This window comes from Heterocephalus glaber, unplaced genomic scaffold, assembly GCF_053883595.1.
Source record: "Heterocephalus glaber isolate CG9 unplaced genomic scaffold, H.glaber_assembly_v1.0 deba00000331, whole genome shotgun sequence".
In the NCBI taxonomy this organism is placed as follows: domain Eukaryota; kingdom Metazoa; phylum Chordata; class Mammalia; order Rodentia; family Bathyergidae; genus Heterocephalus; species Heterocephalus glaber.
This window is the reverse complement of record NW_028258142.1, coordinates 53,930,181-53,947,621: the sequence shown is the minus strand read 5'-3', so window position 1 is coordinate 53,947,621 and position 17,441 is coordinate 53,930,181. Positions and strand designations below refer to the sequence as shown.

At 39.9% G+C, this 17,441-nt stretch overlaps 1 protein-coding gene across 3 annotated transcripts in view; it reads left to right on the top strand.

Moving 5' to 3' along the window:
* Positions 1-17,441, top strand: part of Psma8 (proteasome 20S subunit alpha 8) — a 53,664-nt gene that overhangs the window by 30,513 nt on the left and 5,710 nt on the right. For all 3 annotated transcript variants that reach the window (XM_087193924.1, XM_004853138.3, XM_087193929.1), the window contains 2 exons: positions 13,619-13,738; positions 13,914-13,976. In XM_087193924.1, the coding sequence (XP_087050050.1) occupies positions 13,619-13,738; positions 13,914-13,976 (183 nt within the window). The remainder of the gene's footprint in view (positions 1-13,618; positions 13,739-13,913; positions 13,977-17,441) is intronic.

Sequence of the window (17,441 nt, the reverse complement as noted above, 5' to 3'; positions counted from 1 at the left end):
GTTTTCAGAGAAGAAGTCTTTGATTTCTTTTGTTAGGTTGATTCCTAGGTATTTCAGTTTTTTGGATGCTATTGTAAAAGGAATTATTTGCCCTATTTCTCTCTCAGTGAGTCTGTCATTCGTGTAGAGGAAAGCTATTGATTTTTGTGTGTTGACCTTGTAACCAGCTACTTGACTGAATTTGATTATTAAGTCTAGAAGACTTTTGATGGAGTTCTTGGGGTCTTCTATATAGAGTATCATGTCATCTGCAAATAATGAAAATTTGACTCCTTCATTTCCTATCTTTATTCCTTTTATTTCTTTCTCTTGTCTAATTGCCGTGGCTAATGTTTCCAGAACTATATTGAACAAGAGTGGTGATAGTGGACATCCTTGTCTTGTTCCTGATTTTAGTGTGAAGGATTTCAGTTTTTGACCATTTGGTATGATATTGGCTGTTGGTTTTTCATAGATGGCTTTTATCAGTTTTAGGTAGAGACCATATATTCCAGTTTTTTGTAGGGTTTTTGTCATAAATGCATATTGGATTTTGTCAAATGCTTTTTCTATGTCTATGGAGATAATCATATGGTTTTTGTCCTTGGCTCTATTGATATAGTGTATTACATTGATTGATTTGCGTATGCTGAACCATCCCTGCATCCCTGGGATGAATCCCACTTGATCAGGGTGTATGATCTTCTTGATGATCTTCTGCATTCTATTTGCCATTATCTTATTAAGGATTTTTGCATCTATGTTCATTAGTGAGATTGGCCTATAGTTCTCCTTTTCGGTTGGGTCTTTCTCTGCTTTGGGGATCAAGATGATGCTTGCTTCAGGAATGAATTTGGGAGTATTGCTTCCCTTTCAATTTCATTGAAGAGTTTAAACAGTAGTGGCAGTAGTTCCTCTCTAAATGTCTTGTAGAATTCAGCAGTGAAGCCATCAGGGCCCAGGCTTTTCTTAGTTGATAAGTTTTTAATTACGTTTTCAATTTCATTGGTTGATATTGGGTTGTTCAGAATTTTTTTGTCTTCTTCGTTCAACTTTGGTAATTCATATGTATCTAGGAATCTGTCCATTTCTTCGATGTTTTCCATCTTATTGGTGTATAGGTTCTGGAATAAGTATTGATGATCCTCTGGATTTCTGCTGAGTCTGTTGTAATTTCACCCTTTTCATTCCTAATTGCATGGATTTGGGCCTTTTGTTTCCTTTTCTGATAAGATTGGCTAAGGGTTTGTCAACTTCGTTGATTCTTTCGAAGAACCAACTCTTGGCTTCATTGATTTTTTGTATCATTCTCTTAGTCTCCATTGCATTGATTTCTGTTCTGATCTTTATAATTTCCTCCCTTGTATGAGCTTTGGGGTTGTCCTGCTCTTCTTTTTCTAGAAGCTTGAGGTTGAGCATCAGGTTGTTTAATTGGGCTCGTTCTTTTTTCCTAATATGCGTATTCACTGCTATGAATTTCCCTCATAAGACTGCTTTCATTGTGTCCCATAGATTCTGATATGTTGTATTGTCATTGTCATTTAATTGAAGGAACTGATTTCTTCTTTAATTTCCTCTATGACCCATTGGTTATTCAGAAGTGTGTTGTTCAATTTCCACGTGTTTATGAAATTTTTTGAGTTTCTTTTGGTATGGATCTCCAATTTCATCACACTATGGTCTGATAATATATATAGGATAACTTCAATTCCTTTGCACTTACTTAAATATGTTTTATGTGTGAGTATGTGGTCTATTTTGGAGAATGACCCATGTGCAGCTGAGAAGAATGTGTATTCTCATTTTGTGGGATGGAAGACTCTGTAAACATCTGTTAAGTTCATTTGTTCAAGAGTTCGATTGAGTTCTAGTATTTCATTACTTATTTTTAGTCTAGTTGATCTATCTATTTGTGACAGTGGAGTGTTGAGGTCCCCCACTACAATTGTATTAGTGCACATATGACTTTTCATGTCCATCAGTATTTGTTTTATATAGTTGGATGCACTGTGTTTGGTGCATAGATATTTATGATTGTCATCTCTTCCTCTTGGATTCTTCCCTTTACAAGGATGTAGTGTCCTTCTTTGTCTCTCTTAATCAGTGTTGGTTTGAAATCTACTTGATCTGCAAAGAGGATAGCTATTCCTGCTTTTTTTTGGTTCCTGTTACATGGAATATTGTTTTTCACCCTTTAACTTTCAGTCTATGAGTTTCCTTTTGAATGAAGTGTGTTTCTTGTATGCAGCGTATTGTTGGATTTTGCTTCTTGCCCCATTCTGCCAGTCTCTTTCTTTTGATTGGTGAATTGAGACCATTAACATTGATGGTTATAACTGAAACGTATTGACTTATCATTGCCATGACTTTTTCTTTTTGTTGGGTTCTCCCCCTTTACATTTAATTTCTTGTTGTGCCAGATGGGTTCATTCTGCTTTACTTCCTGGGGTTGTGATCCTCAATGTCTGTTCCTAGGATATTGTATAAAATTCTTCGGAGTGCTGGTTTTGTATTCATGAAATTCCTAAGGTGTCCTTTGTCATGAAAATATCTTATTTCTCCATCAATTTTGAAAGATAGTTTTGCAGGGTACATCAATGTGGGTTGGAGGCTGTTTTCTTTTAGGGCTTAGAATATGTCACTCCAAGCTCTTCTTGCCTTGATGGTTTGTGTTGAGAAGTCTGCTGTGATTCTGATGGGCTTTCCTTTGTATGTGATTTGTTTCTTTTCTCTAACTGCTTGTAGAACTTCATTCTTCTGTTGAGTTTCTGGAATCTTAACAATTATATGCCTATATGTAGATTTTTTTTGATCAAGGCTATTTGGAGTCCTATATGCCTCACTTACCTGTATGTCAAGTTCTTTTCCCCTGCTTGGGAAGTTTTCTGCCATTACTTCTGTAAAGAGTTTTTTTATGTTATCTGCATTCTCTCCTGTTTCTTCATTGACTCCAATCAGTCTTATGTTATTCTTCTTTGCATCCTCTAGCAGTTGCTGGAGTGATTTTTCATGTTCCCTTACAATTTTGAAACAATTTTTCTTTTCCTGGTTATTGATTGCAATCTTATCTTCTATATCTGAAATTCTGTCCTCAGATTGGCTCATTCTGCTGTGTAGACTTTCAGTGGAGATTTTCATCTTCTGGAAATCTATTTGCATCTGTTTGATGGATTCCATTTGTTTCCTATGTTGGGATTCCATCATGTTCCTCAGCTCCTCTCTAGATTTATTAATCATGTCTTGCACTAGGAGCACAATTTCTCCTGTTATCTGAGAAATTATTTCTGATTTCATTTTTTCCAGATCCCCTTTTGTTGCCAGTTCAGTGGGTCCAGGTGGTTGAGTATCAGAGTGTTCCATGTCATTTCCCTTTGGGGTTGCTGTAGGTGATCTGGAAGTCTGGTTTTGAGACTTATTTATGTGTTTTCTCATTTCTACTGGGGGGGCAGGGGGGGTGCTGTTGGCGTCCACACGGCTCACCTCCTCTGAGCTGGGAGAGGTGGGCCAGGGGCCGGGAGCAGAGGTAAGCCCACCTGGTGGCCCAGAAGCCCCTTCTTCTGGACCAGGAGCAGTGCGACGACCGCTCAGAAGCCCCTACCTCTGAACAGAAATTCTTCAAATGCTGAGAACTTGATTAGCTCCAGTACAATGGTCTGGTGGTCCAGTGTCCTCTGCGTCTTTGTAGTGTGGAACCAGGTGGCTGTACAGAGAAGAGGCCAAAGGAGCCGGGGCGGGGGTTGGGGTGGTGTGGGTGTCCAGTGGATTGTTCAGTGAACTTTTTTTTTTAACTGAGTAAGGCAAGGTTTTTTAAAAAAATAATTGAGGTTTTGAGGAGCCAATCTCTTGTGGTAAGACTAGGGGTTTTTTTTTATTGGCGGGTTTGTGGGGATTTAGTTTTTAGCCTTTCGTGGCTGTTGATCTCTCATGTTGTCTTTTTTTAAAATATATATATAGCAAGAAGAGATCTTTAGGGTCTGGGCTACAGTCTCTGCCAGGGCTAGAAAGAGGATTTTGTTGTGACTGAAATGGGAGGGGGCCTTTTTTTTTTTTTTTTTATGAATGGAAGACCTTGTGAGTTGAGGCTTGGAGTGAGACAGTAACCTTCTTGAAGTATAACACAGTTTTTGGGTCAGTGTCTTAGAGGTATAGGAATTTGTGAACGACTTTTTGGCCTCCTAAAATGCATCTTGGGGCAGCAGGAAGGGCAGCTTCTTTGGTTGCCTGTGACCCTCACCATAGTAGACTGTCCCTGTGAGAGGGACCCATGGGTTGAGTAACCACAGAGTGCTCCACCCGTGTCTATCATGAAGTTAATGGACTGGGACCCCCACATTTATTTGGACCATAGGCCCTTGGTGGCCTAACAAAATAGAGCCTGCTCTGTCTTAGTCATTTTTATGGTTTCTCATGGTGGCCAGGCCAGTTAGATAAAATCATCTTTTGATGCCCCATGTGGCCTCTGAGCTGGCTGGTATTGGCCTGGACTGTTTGACCTCTGTCTCCTTGTTGGGGGAGAAGGGGAGACTCTTTTATCTTTTAGCCAATAGGGGGATTATTTTTTAGTGTCTGTATCTGTGAAAATGGGAACATTGGTTTTAATCTAGCTTTGTCTCCAAGTAGGATGGCCCCTTCTGTCGGTTCTCCATCGGCCTCTTTGATGGCCTCTTTGTTGGCTCTGCCCTTTGGCCCTGGATGTGTTCTCTCAGAGGTATCCCAATTGTTTCGGCAGGGTGGCTGCCAGCAAGTCTGCCTTTTTTTTTTTTTTTTGTAATCTAGTGACCCTCTTTTGATCAGGCCTCTCAGTCTTGGATGACAAACACTTTTGTGGCTACCTCCAACAGCTGGCTGGCATTTATTTCAGTAAAGCCTTCCAGCTTCTGTAGCTTTCTTCGGATACCTCCCTGAGCTTGGCTGACGAATGCCACATTTACCATTTGTTGGTTTTTAGGCACTTTTGGGTCACATGGGGTACATAGACAGAATGCTTTACTTGGGTTTGGGTGGGGGTTTTTTGTTTTTGTTGTTGGGGGTTTTTTGCCCATAGAGTACATCTGAGATCTTGCTCATGTTCGTGGCCCTTTTTCCTCTGGCCTTTAAACCATTTAGGAGGGTCTCTTGGTACTGTTTGATTAGAGTGAGTTTCCCCTCTGCAGAAGATCCCACTGGGGAACTTTTCCTGGGAAGTGGTCACAGGTATAAGTCTGGGTGTCTAGCATTCCAGCTGGGGCATTTTTTTAAACCACAGTAGGGCAGCCTGAGTGGCCCAGCAATGCTTCTCGATATTGAATAGAAGCAGAAGGAACTGCTAGCAATCAGTCTGTGTGGGCCGGTGACTCTGGATAATGGTCCTCATCAAGTTAATCACTGTTTAGGGATTTTCTCCATTTGAAGTGTGATTTTTTTTTTAATTACGGAGGTCAAGAGTGGTGAAGGTTGGTATATAAACTCTCACTCACCTCTCTGGATTTGTCTCTATTGGTTATGGTAAAGGGGCCCCTGTGTCCCTCAAAGCAGCATCTACATGGCAGATACCAGACGGTTGGGTTGCTGGAATAGTCTTCTTGACAGGCACCCATGGGTGTGTGAGGGGTCAGGATGGGCAGTTTGGAGGAGGCTGGCTTTGGAAGCGTCTCTGGGAGGCCTCAGATGACCGTAAGGAAGAGGTAGCCTTTTGGGGGCCAGCCAGCTCTGGTAGGGCCTCTGCAGTGGGGTCAGAGGTGGAGGTGGCAGAGGTGGATACAGTGGGGCATATAGAGGAACTTTTTTTTTTTTAATTTGTAGCCTTTATTCTTTTTTTTGGTACCAGGGATTGAACTCTGATCCTTGCACTTGCGAGGCAGGCGGCGGAACCACTGAGCTAAATCTCTGGCCCTGTAGCATTTATTCTTTATTCTTTTTTTTTTTTTTTTGGTACCAGGGGTTGAATTCAGGACCTTTCACTTGCAAGGCAGACACCAGCACCACTGAGCTAAATCCCTGGCCCTGGAGGAACTTTTTTTGGCTCTCTAGACAGAATCAGTTTATTTGACTTTGGCTGACATTTGGAGGGGGTCACTATCTTAGCCATCATCACCCTGCAGTTCTCTTTAATGTAGGTTTTTAGCCAAGGTGGCTGGGACAGGACCAAGTTTTGCCAACAGTCAGTGTAGGGAAGTTGGTGGAGGTGGCCCAGAAGTTGGTGGAGGTGGCCCGGATTCTCTACAATGACCCTGAACCCTTGGCTAATTAGTTCTTTATCAAGTGAGCCCTCCGAGGACCAGCCCACCCCCAAACGATGGCCAATCAATTTTACAGAATGTTTGGAGTTTTCTGGGAGGTAGTTTAACACCATAGTCATCTGAATAACCCTTTTAAAAATGTTTTAACATATTCTCTAGGAAAGTGGGTTGATTCTGCTTTTTACCCATCTCGTCCCTGTCCTGGACAACTTTTAGCACAGGAGTGGAAAAGGGAGAAAGGAGGGGCTGATGTGGTGGGGACACGCACTCACCTCTTCAGTCTCTGGCAGCTCTCCTCAAAGCGATGTCTTAGGGCCTCTTAGCATTGGCAGGCTCAGCAATCTCTGGCCCTGATCAGACTCCCAAGGAAGTCTGACACTGCCATAAGCTGTATGTGGTCACCATGGAAATGCTGATGGAGACTCTATTTGCTTTGGCCCTTTTGGCCAGGTTGGAAGCTTTTTGCTGTCTGTCTTATTTACACACAAACACAAAACACCTCTAACCCAATGCCCAGCGCCCAGCACCCAACTAGGGTTGCGGTTTCTGTTTTGATGAAACTTATTCAGGCAACACCGGGAAGTGATCAGGCTCCCCTTTTTGCCTCTTAGGGACAGGTAAGCCAGAAGGAACCCAGGCTCTTATCAATCTGACCAGCGGTGCTCCCTAAGCTATTTCCTGGGGCCCTGCCTCAGTGTGCCAGGAGGGGCTAGTGTCTTACAGCTCAAGCCATTTGCTGGCACTAGGCGAGGTTTGTGGCCCCGATGACAGGGGAGGTGAAACTGTCACTGCATCCTGGACGAGCCCCCAGTAAATGTAGCTGGATTTTTGTATAGAGAGATGGGACACTGAGGCTCTTTTTAGGAAATAGCATTTATTTGTGCCAGCACTGACTCAGTGGATTCACGTCTAAAGGCTGATGCGGAGCATCAACATAGTGGAGTTTTGCCTTTCATATAATTTTTGTGTCTTTATCTCTCTTATATGGTAACACACTAACAAACTATAGCCTGACTGGATATAATCTATGTCATAGAGCCGTGTTAGAACTATACATGTGAATAGGGACTAATTATGTCATTTTTTGTTGTTTTGAGAAGGCCCTCACCCATTTTTCTGAGAGGGGTCCTGCCACAAAGCTATATGAGAGTAATCTTTCTTGGAGACCAATTAGGAAGACATAAACCATTTGGGAGAGCCAAGCTATTATTATTTAAAAAGAAACCAATCTAAAAGTACTTATGTCTTTCTTCTTAAAAAACACACAAAGTTGATCACACCAGCTTCCATCTCCCCAAACTCACCACAGCAAGCAGCATGAGCTTCATGATGAGGTGATGAGTTCGCCCACTTCCAAACTCCGTGAGAGGGAATCAGAAGAACCCAGAGCCCACTTTCAGAGCAGGCAGTTAGGAAGCCTCTTTTCCTTCTGCAGGGAGACATTACTACTCCTCAGGGTTGCTTCACGATAACGCAATCCTGAGGCACAGCCCCAGTAAGTGAGGTCAGAGGCTTGGTTCTTGGCCTTTCGGTCTAATTGTCAAGAAGGCAATTCAGTTAAAATTTAAGCCAGATGACATCACCTTTTGTTCAAAATCCCCTCTTGCCTCCCATGTAACTCATAGTAAATACCAAAGCCCTAACCGAATTACAAAGCCTCCTTATGTTGTCTGGCTCCCCCTCAGCTCTCCACCCAGGACTTCCTAACTCTTCCCTTGGCTCCCCTGCTGAGCCACATGGCATCTTTACTCTTCCTCAAAACCCTTCCTCAAGGGCTTCTCCTTTGACCCTCTGTAATCTTCCCGCTGTTGGAGCTCTTCTCTCACAGGTGTCTGCCAGGCTGCCCTCCGCACCAGCCTTTCCAGCATTGCAGCCAATATCACTGCTTTTACTTTCCTTCCCTGCTTTTATTTTCTGCTTTCCACTGACATAGTATTTATTTTATAGAGTATTTCCTTTTTATTTTCTGTCTTTCTTCTCCTAGACCTTCAGCTGCAAGAATGCAAGGAGTCTTGTCTACTATGTATGCTATTGACACCAGTGCCTAGAGTAGAACCCTTCATACCTCATCAGCATAAATATTAACTTAGTAAATGAATAAAAAAGGAATACATAACACTACTCAATTCTCAGCTGGAAGTATCTCTTCCTTTGAACCTTTTGAAGTATTAGTAATTCTTATAAAAAGTAATTATTTTTTATTTATCCCTTCCATTAACTAACAACTTAAGGGAAGTTTGTATCTTAAGTACTCAAGGCTTGTTTTGCAATAAATGTTAATCATGTATTTTACAGCAAAAGCAATATAGCTTTCAGATCATAAAATTCTACTTTGAAATGTCTTTTACTATAATCTTCTTTACTAATTTTTCAAAATAATATTGTATAGACATCTAATTGTAGGAATTGAATATGTTCTTGCTTAATAGTTCTGAAATATAGGTACTTAACTGCATATCTAAAAAATTGTACATACTTGTAAAAGTCTGCTTTCTTTCATTTATGATACAGCTTGTAGATTTGTATGGATGCCAGTCTGGCCATTACCACTAAAGTTTTATATTCAAATCTTTTGTTTACTATGTTTTTTGTTTTGTTTTGTTTTGTTTCGTTTTTGGTACTGGAGATCAAACTCGGGACCTTGTGCTTTCGAGGCAGTCAGAGGCACCACTGAGATAAATCCCTGGCCCACTATGTTTTTCTTTTTTTTTTTTGGTACCGGGTATCGAACTTGGATCCTTGCGCTTGCGCAACAGGCAGCGAGACCACTGAGCTAAATCCCCGGCCCACACTATGTATTTCTTTAAAAGCTTGCATTTAAAAAAATCTTAAAATAGCTCATAGTGAACAATGATGTAAACCAGCATCTAATAAGACTGTGTAAGTGAAGAGGTCACTTAATTCTATACTGCTTTAAGAAGACTCATATCCTTAGATTTAAGGCCCGCCGTGACTAGTAGTATTAATGACTTCAGGGATATGTTTTGTTGCTGTCAAAAGAAGCCACCATGACTAAAAATGGAAACAAATTTAGTATGCTGTATTTAAGAGCAATGTTTCTCAAAGTGTATTATTTTGATGATAAAAAATGAAAACAAGTTCTCTAGCTAAATAATTTGAGGAGCCACATCTCTGAAATATTTAGTTTCATTACTGAAGTACTTTCTAGGTCTTCTAAAAAGCATTAAAAATCTTTTTAATGCAGGTAAAATAGTAGTCCCCCAAATTACTTGAATGTAGAACCCTTTTATCATAGATTCTGTGTCTCCACTTGTATTCTGTGGAGTTCGGAAGCTGCTGCCATAAAGATAAAACCTAGGGGTGAAAAGATTTTAGTGTTTCATATACAGAGCCAACTCATTGTTGTTGGAAACACATGGCCCATTTTTGCTTTCCATTGTTTTCATTTCAAATACAATAGCAATTATGTTTGATTTCATTTATTATGAGTAAAGTTTCCAATTCAATGCCACATCTTTTTTTCTTAGTATGGAAGAGCACATTCAAGATGTACTCTTTAAGTTAGCCAGCCTTAAGATGGGAAAAGCAGCTTTGCATATGTCAGGATTTGTCTTTCCTAGGATAACACAGCCTTAAGGGGAACACACACAGGACTAGGGGACCTGGAATTGATTTCATTGATGTAAGTCTCTTAAGAACCGTGATCACTGGCAGAGACATAAACGCAAGACAGTCTCAGCTACTCAGCTGAGGCAGGAGGATTGCAAGTTAGAGGCCAGCCTGGCCAACTTAGCAAGACCTTGTTTCAAAAAATAAAAACGACCGAGGATGTAGCTCTGTAGAGTGCTTGACTAGCATGTGTGAAGCCCTAGGTTTGATCCCCAGTATCTCAGAAAAAGGGGGTGGGAGCGGGGAGGACAGAAAAGAAAAAAGAAATTTCTAGACTTTGAAAGATTATTGCAAATTAAATTCCATGAAAATTTAACTTTTAGACAGATTGTTTTTAGGAAGGGTATTAGGAAGTGCTGTTGGGATCAGCACGTGATGAAGGGCAGAGGGAGCAGTTGAGCTAAAGTGAAGTCTCTCTGAAGGCCTCAGATGACCCCATAAGAAGCCCTGGATCTGTGGTGAATATTCAAAGTTGCTTCAAGTTGGGGTGAAAGGACTGGACATTAACAAGTACTTCATTACTCAGTCATTGGATGGGGCTGCCCCCTTAAGCACACTGACCTGCTCTTGTTAATCAAACAACCTCCTGAAGAGGCTTAAGAGCTGAGAGATATCTGGAGTGACTTTTATCGGCTGCAGGAATGCTTTCCTTCCTTTCTTCCTTCCTTCCTTTTCTCTCTCTCTCTCTTTCTCTCTCTCTCTCTCTTTCTTTCTTTCTTTCTTTCGTGATAGTGGGAATTGAATTCAGAGCCTTCTCACTGAGCTACACCCCCTGCCCTTTTTAAAATTTTGAGACAGTATCTTGCTAAATAGTTCAGGCTGGGCTGGAACTTGCAATCCTCCTACTTCATCCTCCCAGTGCTGGGATTACAGGCATTTGCCACTATGTCTAGCAGTCAGGAATTTCTGAAATTATGTGGCTCATCACATTGCAATTAATCAGTGAGATACTGTTTTGGGCTCTGACAGGAAAGCCTTGATAACACATAAAGATTGATTTTTGTCACATAATGAGAAGTTTAGAGATCCTAGCATTCGTGTCTTTTATTCTTGGTTCTCCCCCATGCCCTGAAGGTATCTGCTAGACCTCCAGCCAGCAGGTCTGCATTCTAGGCAGCAAAGATTCCTAAAAGCTCCACCCAGTGACAGGCTTATATAAATGTATTTGTAGCAGAGGTTAGGACATGACATTTTTCAGCACATGCGTTATGTTTTCAGTTCTAGTTTTCAGCCTACAGTTCTATCTCAGAGGAAGAATGGATGTTGACAGTGACAGCTACTAGTATTTGCCACACACACACACACACACACACACACACACACACACAAAACCCCACCACGAATCTGAGTCAATGGGAAGAAAAAACACTGCAAAACTGTCATTCTTTGTTGAAGTTGCTGGGATGGGTGATGGGGATGGGAGGCTGAGAATATGTTTGTTGAGTACAGACAAGATTTTAGGAAACCAGTTAGATAGGTAAGAATTAAAGAATTTCAACATCAGCAATTGGAAAAACTAGATAGAAAATTTACCTTAAAGACCCAGTGAAATTTTCAGATAAACCATTTCCTTATATGCTTCCTTACAGGGCAGCAATCAGCTACCAGAAAAAAACAAACAAACAAACAAACAAAAATTTTAAAACGAGGCAAAGTCTTCACAGTCATGCCAGGCAGAAATTTAGTGAAATTTCAGTTCCACAAATTTTATTGAAAAGTTTCACAGGTGCCTATTTTAATCTTCTGAAATCTAATAGCACAGAAAAAGTTATGTTAAGAATATTCTGCTAGCCAGAGAATATGCTTTCATGTACTACAAAAGCTATCTTATCATGCTCACTTCTTAAAATCTGCTTTGAGATCCCTTTCCCATAATAATCACAGTACCAAAGGGTTATATCTGACATCTTTCTCCATGCACCACTAGTGAAAGATGGGCCTTCCTGCTGGTTCCTTCCACTCTGGACCATCACAGCAAAGGGTTGTGACACAGCAAGATGTACTGTGTGAAATGCTTAGCTTGTTGACCCAGACCACATGGTTTCAAAGCCCAGCTCTAGGTGATCTTGAGCCAGTAGCTCACAAGTAGGACCAGTTAAGAGACATTTGACATTTGGCAATGTCTGGAGACATGGTTTTCATAACTAGGGTGGGGCATCTAGTGGTAGAGGCTGCTAAATATCTTACAATTCACAGGACAGTCCACTAAGAATTGCCTGGCCCAAAATGTTAACAACATTGAGGTTGAGAAACCCCATTTTAACTTTTCCAAGCCTCCATTTCTTCATCCAGAATTGGGGTTCATAACAGTGCCTGTTTAATCATTTTCATGATGGTTATATGCATTAATCCACTTGAAATAATTCGCATAGTGCCTGGTATATAAGTACTCTGCTAATATGAGATGTGATTGAAAAATATGGTGAATATTTTTAAAAATCCTTATAATAAAATACACTTTGCCATTAATCCCTCTCAAAATAATTCCCCTCACTTTAAACGCATTTATCCCATTACTCTTGCTCCTTTCTGAAGCAATTGTGAAAGTCTTATTTTGTGAGTGTCTTTACTTGCACTGTCATGGCTGCCTTAGTGATTTCCTGAATCATTTCAAAATGTTTCTTTTCATAGTCATTTTGACCTTAGGAAAGAGCCAGACGTTTCCCAGGTCAAGATCAACTGAAGAAGGTGGATACACCGTAAAGCTTTTATGAAGCTATCTTTCTGTTAGATGGCACTTAACAGCAGTATTCACCATATTTTTTGTCATACCTCATAAAGACACAAAAGAGGTCTTCCAAAATTGTTTCAGAAAGTGGCAGAAATCACGGGATAAGTGTGTTCAAAGCAAGAGAAATTATTTTGTAGAGGATTAATGGCAATGTGTTTTCTGCTGAAATAAAATTTTTTTTTTGGTACCAGGGATCGAACTCAGGACCTGCACTGGTGAGTCAGGCAGCAGCACCACTGAGCTAAATCCCCCGCCCATAAAATTTTAAATTTAAGCATCCACTGTATGTTTGTTGTTTGGTACCGGGGATCCAACTCAGGACCTTGCACTTGCAAGGCAGGCGCAATGCCACTGAGCTAAATCCCCGGCCCTTTGCCGTATGTTTTGATCAACCTTTGTATAAATTATACTCCTCATCAGTCACACAAATTTGGATATTTAGTCAGAATGAAAAGAGCATCCTCTGCTATCTATATCCATGCAACCATGGAAATCCATTTGCCTCTTTCTTTTATTGGGTGAGAATTTCTAAAGAATAAAGAAAACAAGGAAAAGACTAGAAATCCTTGGTTACCGAGTAAAAGATAATGAATGAATATTTAGGTGAACACATACTTTACTTATTGTCCTAAGAAAACAATGCTCAATTCTATTCAGGTACATAGATATTTTTACATTGACATTGATCCCTCTCCTCCCCTCTCCTTTCCTCTCCATTTTTCACCTTCTTGCAAAGTTATGCCTCCTTTCTTCTTCACATCTTTTAGAGTTTCAAATTTTTCAGTCTTTTCTGGTTATACAGGACTTGAGAGCCTTTAAACTAATAGAAGTCATTAACCAGGACAAAGCACTGGTATATTTCCAAATAAAAATTGTGTCACCATTACAAATTATTCACATAATAACCATATAAGTTTCTGATATGTTTGTTAAATTTTCAAATCAATAATTTCCACTTTGTAATTCTATTAGGAAATACTGTAAGTTCAAAATCCTAACTTAACTTAGTAGCCATTCATTCACATTGCAGTGATATTTATGATTACTTTTTATTTTCAAGGCAAATGCAATAGGCCGAAGTGCTAAAACTGTTCGAGAATTTCTAGAAAAGAATTACTCCGAAGATGCTGTATCAAATGACAGTGAAGCTATCAAATTAGCAATAAGAGCATTACTAGAAGTAAGTGATGTGTGCATTCATAAAATCTTAGGTTATTTTCCTTATCCACTTGTATTTATTAAAAACAAACTTTGTTGAACAAGTAGTCTTCTGTGCATGTTAGACATGCGCTCTACCACTGAGCTGCACCTTGAGCCAGCTCAAGCAGTTCTGATGTGTACTTGTTCTACATTAGGTTGTCCAGTCTGGAGGAAAGAACATTGAACTAGCTATAATAAGAAGAAACCAACCTTTGAAGGTAAGTCATTAACCAGAGAAGAAAAGAAACAGTATATTTTAACAAACGTTGAAATGTTACTGATACTTGTGAATCTTCATTATAATCTTCATTATAAGCACATACTCATACTCATTGATACCATGATGACTTTTGTTTCTGTAGGCTAATAGATACTTCTTTGTATGTGCTTATTTCAGGCATTTACCAACCCGTCTCTTTGTGGATACTTGGAAGTGCTGAGATCTCTGCATAGGCCTATATTTAGTGATTTTGCTATAAGGAGGAACACCTAAGTAGTAGGTCTTCTGTTGGGTTGGTATAGTGTATTCCCTATAGAAATTCATTGCCAGTGCTACATTGACAGCGGTTATTCTTCCTGTCCTTTAGATCTGAAATCAAGGCATGCTTCCAGGCAGTGTGATTCAGGCATTTTTATATAATTATATCCTTCCTGATTGATGTTGTTTGTTTTTTTGTTTGTTTTTGGTGGTAGTGGGGATCAGACAGAAAGCCTTGGATGTGCTAACCACACACTTCACCACTGAGCTGCATCCCCAGCCCTGTCTGCTAATTTTGATCTGTTTTCTCTACTTTTCACTTGAAAGTGCCTTGAGCATCTGTCAGACTTAAATCCCCAGCCCCAGCCCCTGTACCAGGGATCTAACTCAGGACCTTGCGCTTGCAAGGCAGGCAACACTGAGCTAAATTCCTGGCCCTTTCAGACTTAAATTTTAATCTCTAGCATATTAACTTTTCCTCTGGCAAGTCTGACATTATCTGGGTGCCTTTCTTCAGCCATTAGGATTAAAATTGCCAGATCACAAGATTAACTAGTCAGAATATTGTGATAGAGGATGGCTAAAGACCATTTAAAGTGGTTCACTGTTGTTTTAGGTAGAACTGTATACAGTCTGATTTGTTAACTCTGTAGTTGAGAGTGTACTAAAGCACTGAAATCATAGCAAATTCTATTAAGAACACACTTGCAGGGTTGTTCTACATATTATACATATACTTTCACTGGTTTTAAGGAAAATCTTTCATTCTCTCTTTCATTCTCTCTTTCTGTGGCACAGGGGATTGAATATTGGACGAGAATTGTTAGCATTGCTTATCGTCTTTAAATGGCTTATACATTTTTTCTCTTGTTCTCTTTATATCTTTGACTTATACTTTTTTCTCTTTTCTTTATTTTCTCTTTCTTCTCTTTTTCTCTTGTCATTATGGAAGGCTGGCCTAGTGTGAAAGACTGAGTTTTCAAGCCAAGGGTAGTCTTTACTCTTGATTCCACCATTCACTAGCTGTGTGACTGAATGAGTTGTACAGCTTCTCTACACTTCAGTGTCCTCAAAGTTAGAAGAAATAAAATTCACTTAAATTCAACTTACTTGAACTTAAGCATATGTGACAGTATTTATGTGTCATGCAGATGGATACAGCAGACCTGACAAGGATAGGTCAGTAAACCACTCTATCTCTGATATCAGTTTAAGAACAAGTACTCCAGACATCATGGTAATAAAGGTTTATACTACTAAATGCATTTATTATTATGTGTTTTTTCTAAGTTACTAATTTAATGCTCGTCATAACCATAAGCGGAAAGGCTATTATTCTACAAGTAAGGAAACAGCAGCATAGAAGTTCAGTAATTTCCTTACACTGTGAGGTGGTAGGACTAGACTTTGCACTAGGGTAGTTCTAGAGTCCCACTTTTAATCTCCACTGAACTATGTCCCACGCAAGGATTCAACAAAACAGAGAATGCGACAAGATTTACATTATTTTCATGAGGAATCTATGGAGACAATAACAAAAATCAGTTTTCCAAGATCCTCTAATCAAAATTCTATGAAGAAAAAATGTAGGCTGTTTGGACAGATGTTGAAACTCTTTGGCAGAGTGGTTTGTTTCCCTTAAATCAGAGGTAGATCTGGTTCCTGGATCCTTGGCAGCAAGTATGACAACCAAGCCCAGTACCCATACCTCTACACTGTGTGATCATACCCTGTCATTTATGTGTGGCTGCTCATGGGACAGACCCCGCCACCCTGTGCCCAACTCTTGTATCTATAGAAATTTTGCTGCATTCTATCCTCACATCCCATCTGTTAGCTAAATAACGTAAGGTAGAAAAGTGCTATCTAAACAATGACAACAAAACCCAAAAGTGAACATCCCTGCTGCTCTGAACAGCACTGATTGTAATACTACTTCTCCTGAAATATTTCCCATAAGTGGGCATGGTGATGTGTGCCTATAATCTCAGCACCTTGAAGTGCTAAGGAAGGAGGATAACAAGTTCAAGCCTTGTCTGGACAATTTAGTGAATTAGTGAGACCCTGTCTCAAAATAAAAATGGCTGGGGCTGTAGCTTGTTGCAAAGGTCCTAGGTTTGGTCTCCAATTTAAAAAAAAAAAATCAGAAGATAAGTGTTGGCAAAGAAAATTTAAAAGAACCCTTAGTGCCTACATAGAGGTTAATGATGATAAACAAATTCCAGAAAAAAACCCTTGGACTTGCTGGAAACAGTTATAAATTGCCAACCTTGAAATGAGATAAGATAGAAAGAGTTAAAGTCTTCAGGTGGAAACAGACTGGCTATACATCCATACAAAAACTCCCTCAGATTTCCCTCCACATCCCATGGATCCAGCTGACCCTCCCTTACCTCCTGGACCAGAGATGACCAAACAGACTTCTCAGCCTGGTTTATACTATTTCTGGAACATGTTATTTACCCTTTAGACTGGAAGATTCTTTTCTGGAGAAACTAAATAACTTGCTTAGTTTGGGGTGCTTTAACGGAATACTATTGATTGGCTTAAACAACAAACATATATTTCTCAAGTTCTGAAAACTACAAGTCAAAGATCAGATGCCAACATGATCAGATTCTAGTGAGGGCTTTCTTCCTGGTTCATGAAAAAGGCCACCTTATTTCTTCACAAGGGGCCAGGATGGGGTTGTAGGGTTGTGGAGTTGTAGAGTTGTAGAGGGAGGAAGAGAAGGACAGAAAGAGAGAGAGAGAGAGAGAGAGAGAGAGAGAGAGAGAGAGAGAGAGAAGAGAAGAGAATATCAAATCCCAGTGGCCTTGTCTCCTAATACCATCACTTTGGACTTTAAGATTTAACATAGGAATTTTGGAAGCAAACAAACTTTTAGTCCGTAGCATAATATCCGGTTTTTTTAAAGCCTAAAGTAACAGATATTTGAATTTTTCCCAGTTAAAGAGCATATCTTATCCCACCACCTGATAACCATGTAGGGAGCCCATTCGTTGACTTCCTCCACTATATTCTCTACAAATTTCCAGTTCACTTTTCAGTGCCAGTGCCTCACTCTTAAACACAAATATGAAAGTTTAGCCAAGGATATTCAGGCATTATGAACATTAAACTAAAACAGAAAGAAACAGAACCTAGCAATAACACACATTATAGGACTCTGAAGAAATCTTTTAAAAACTAAAAACTGTAATTA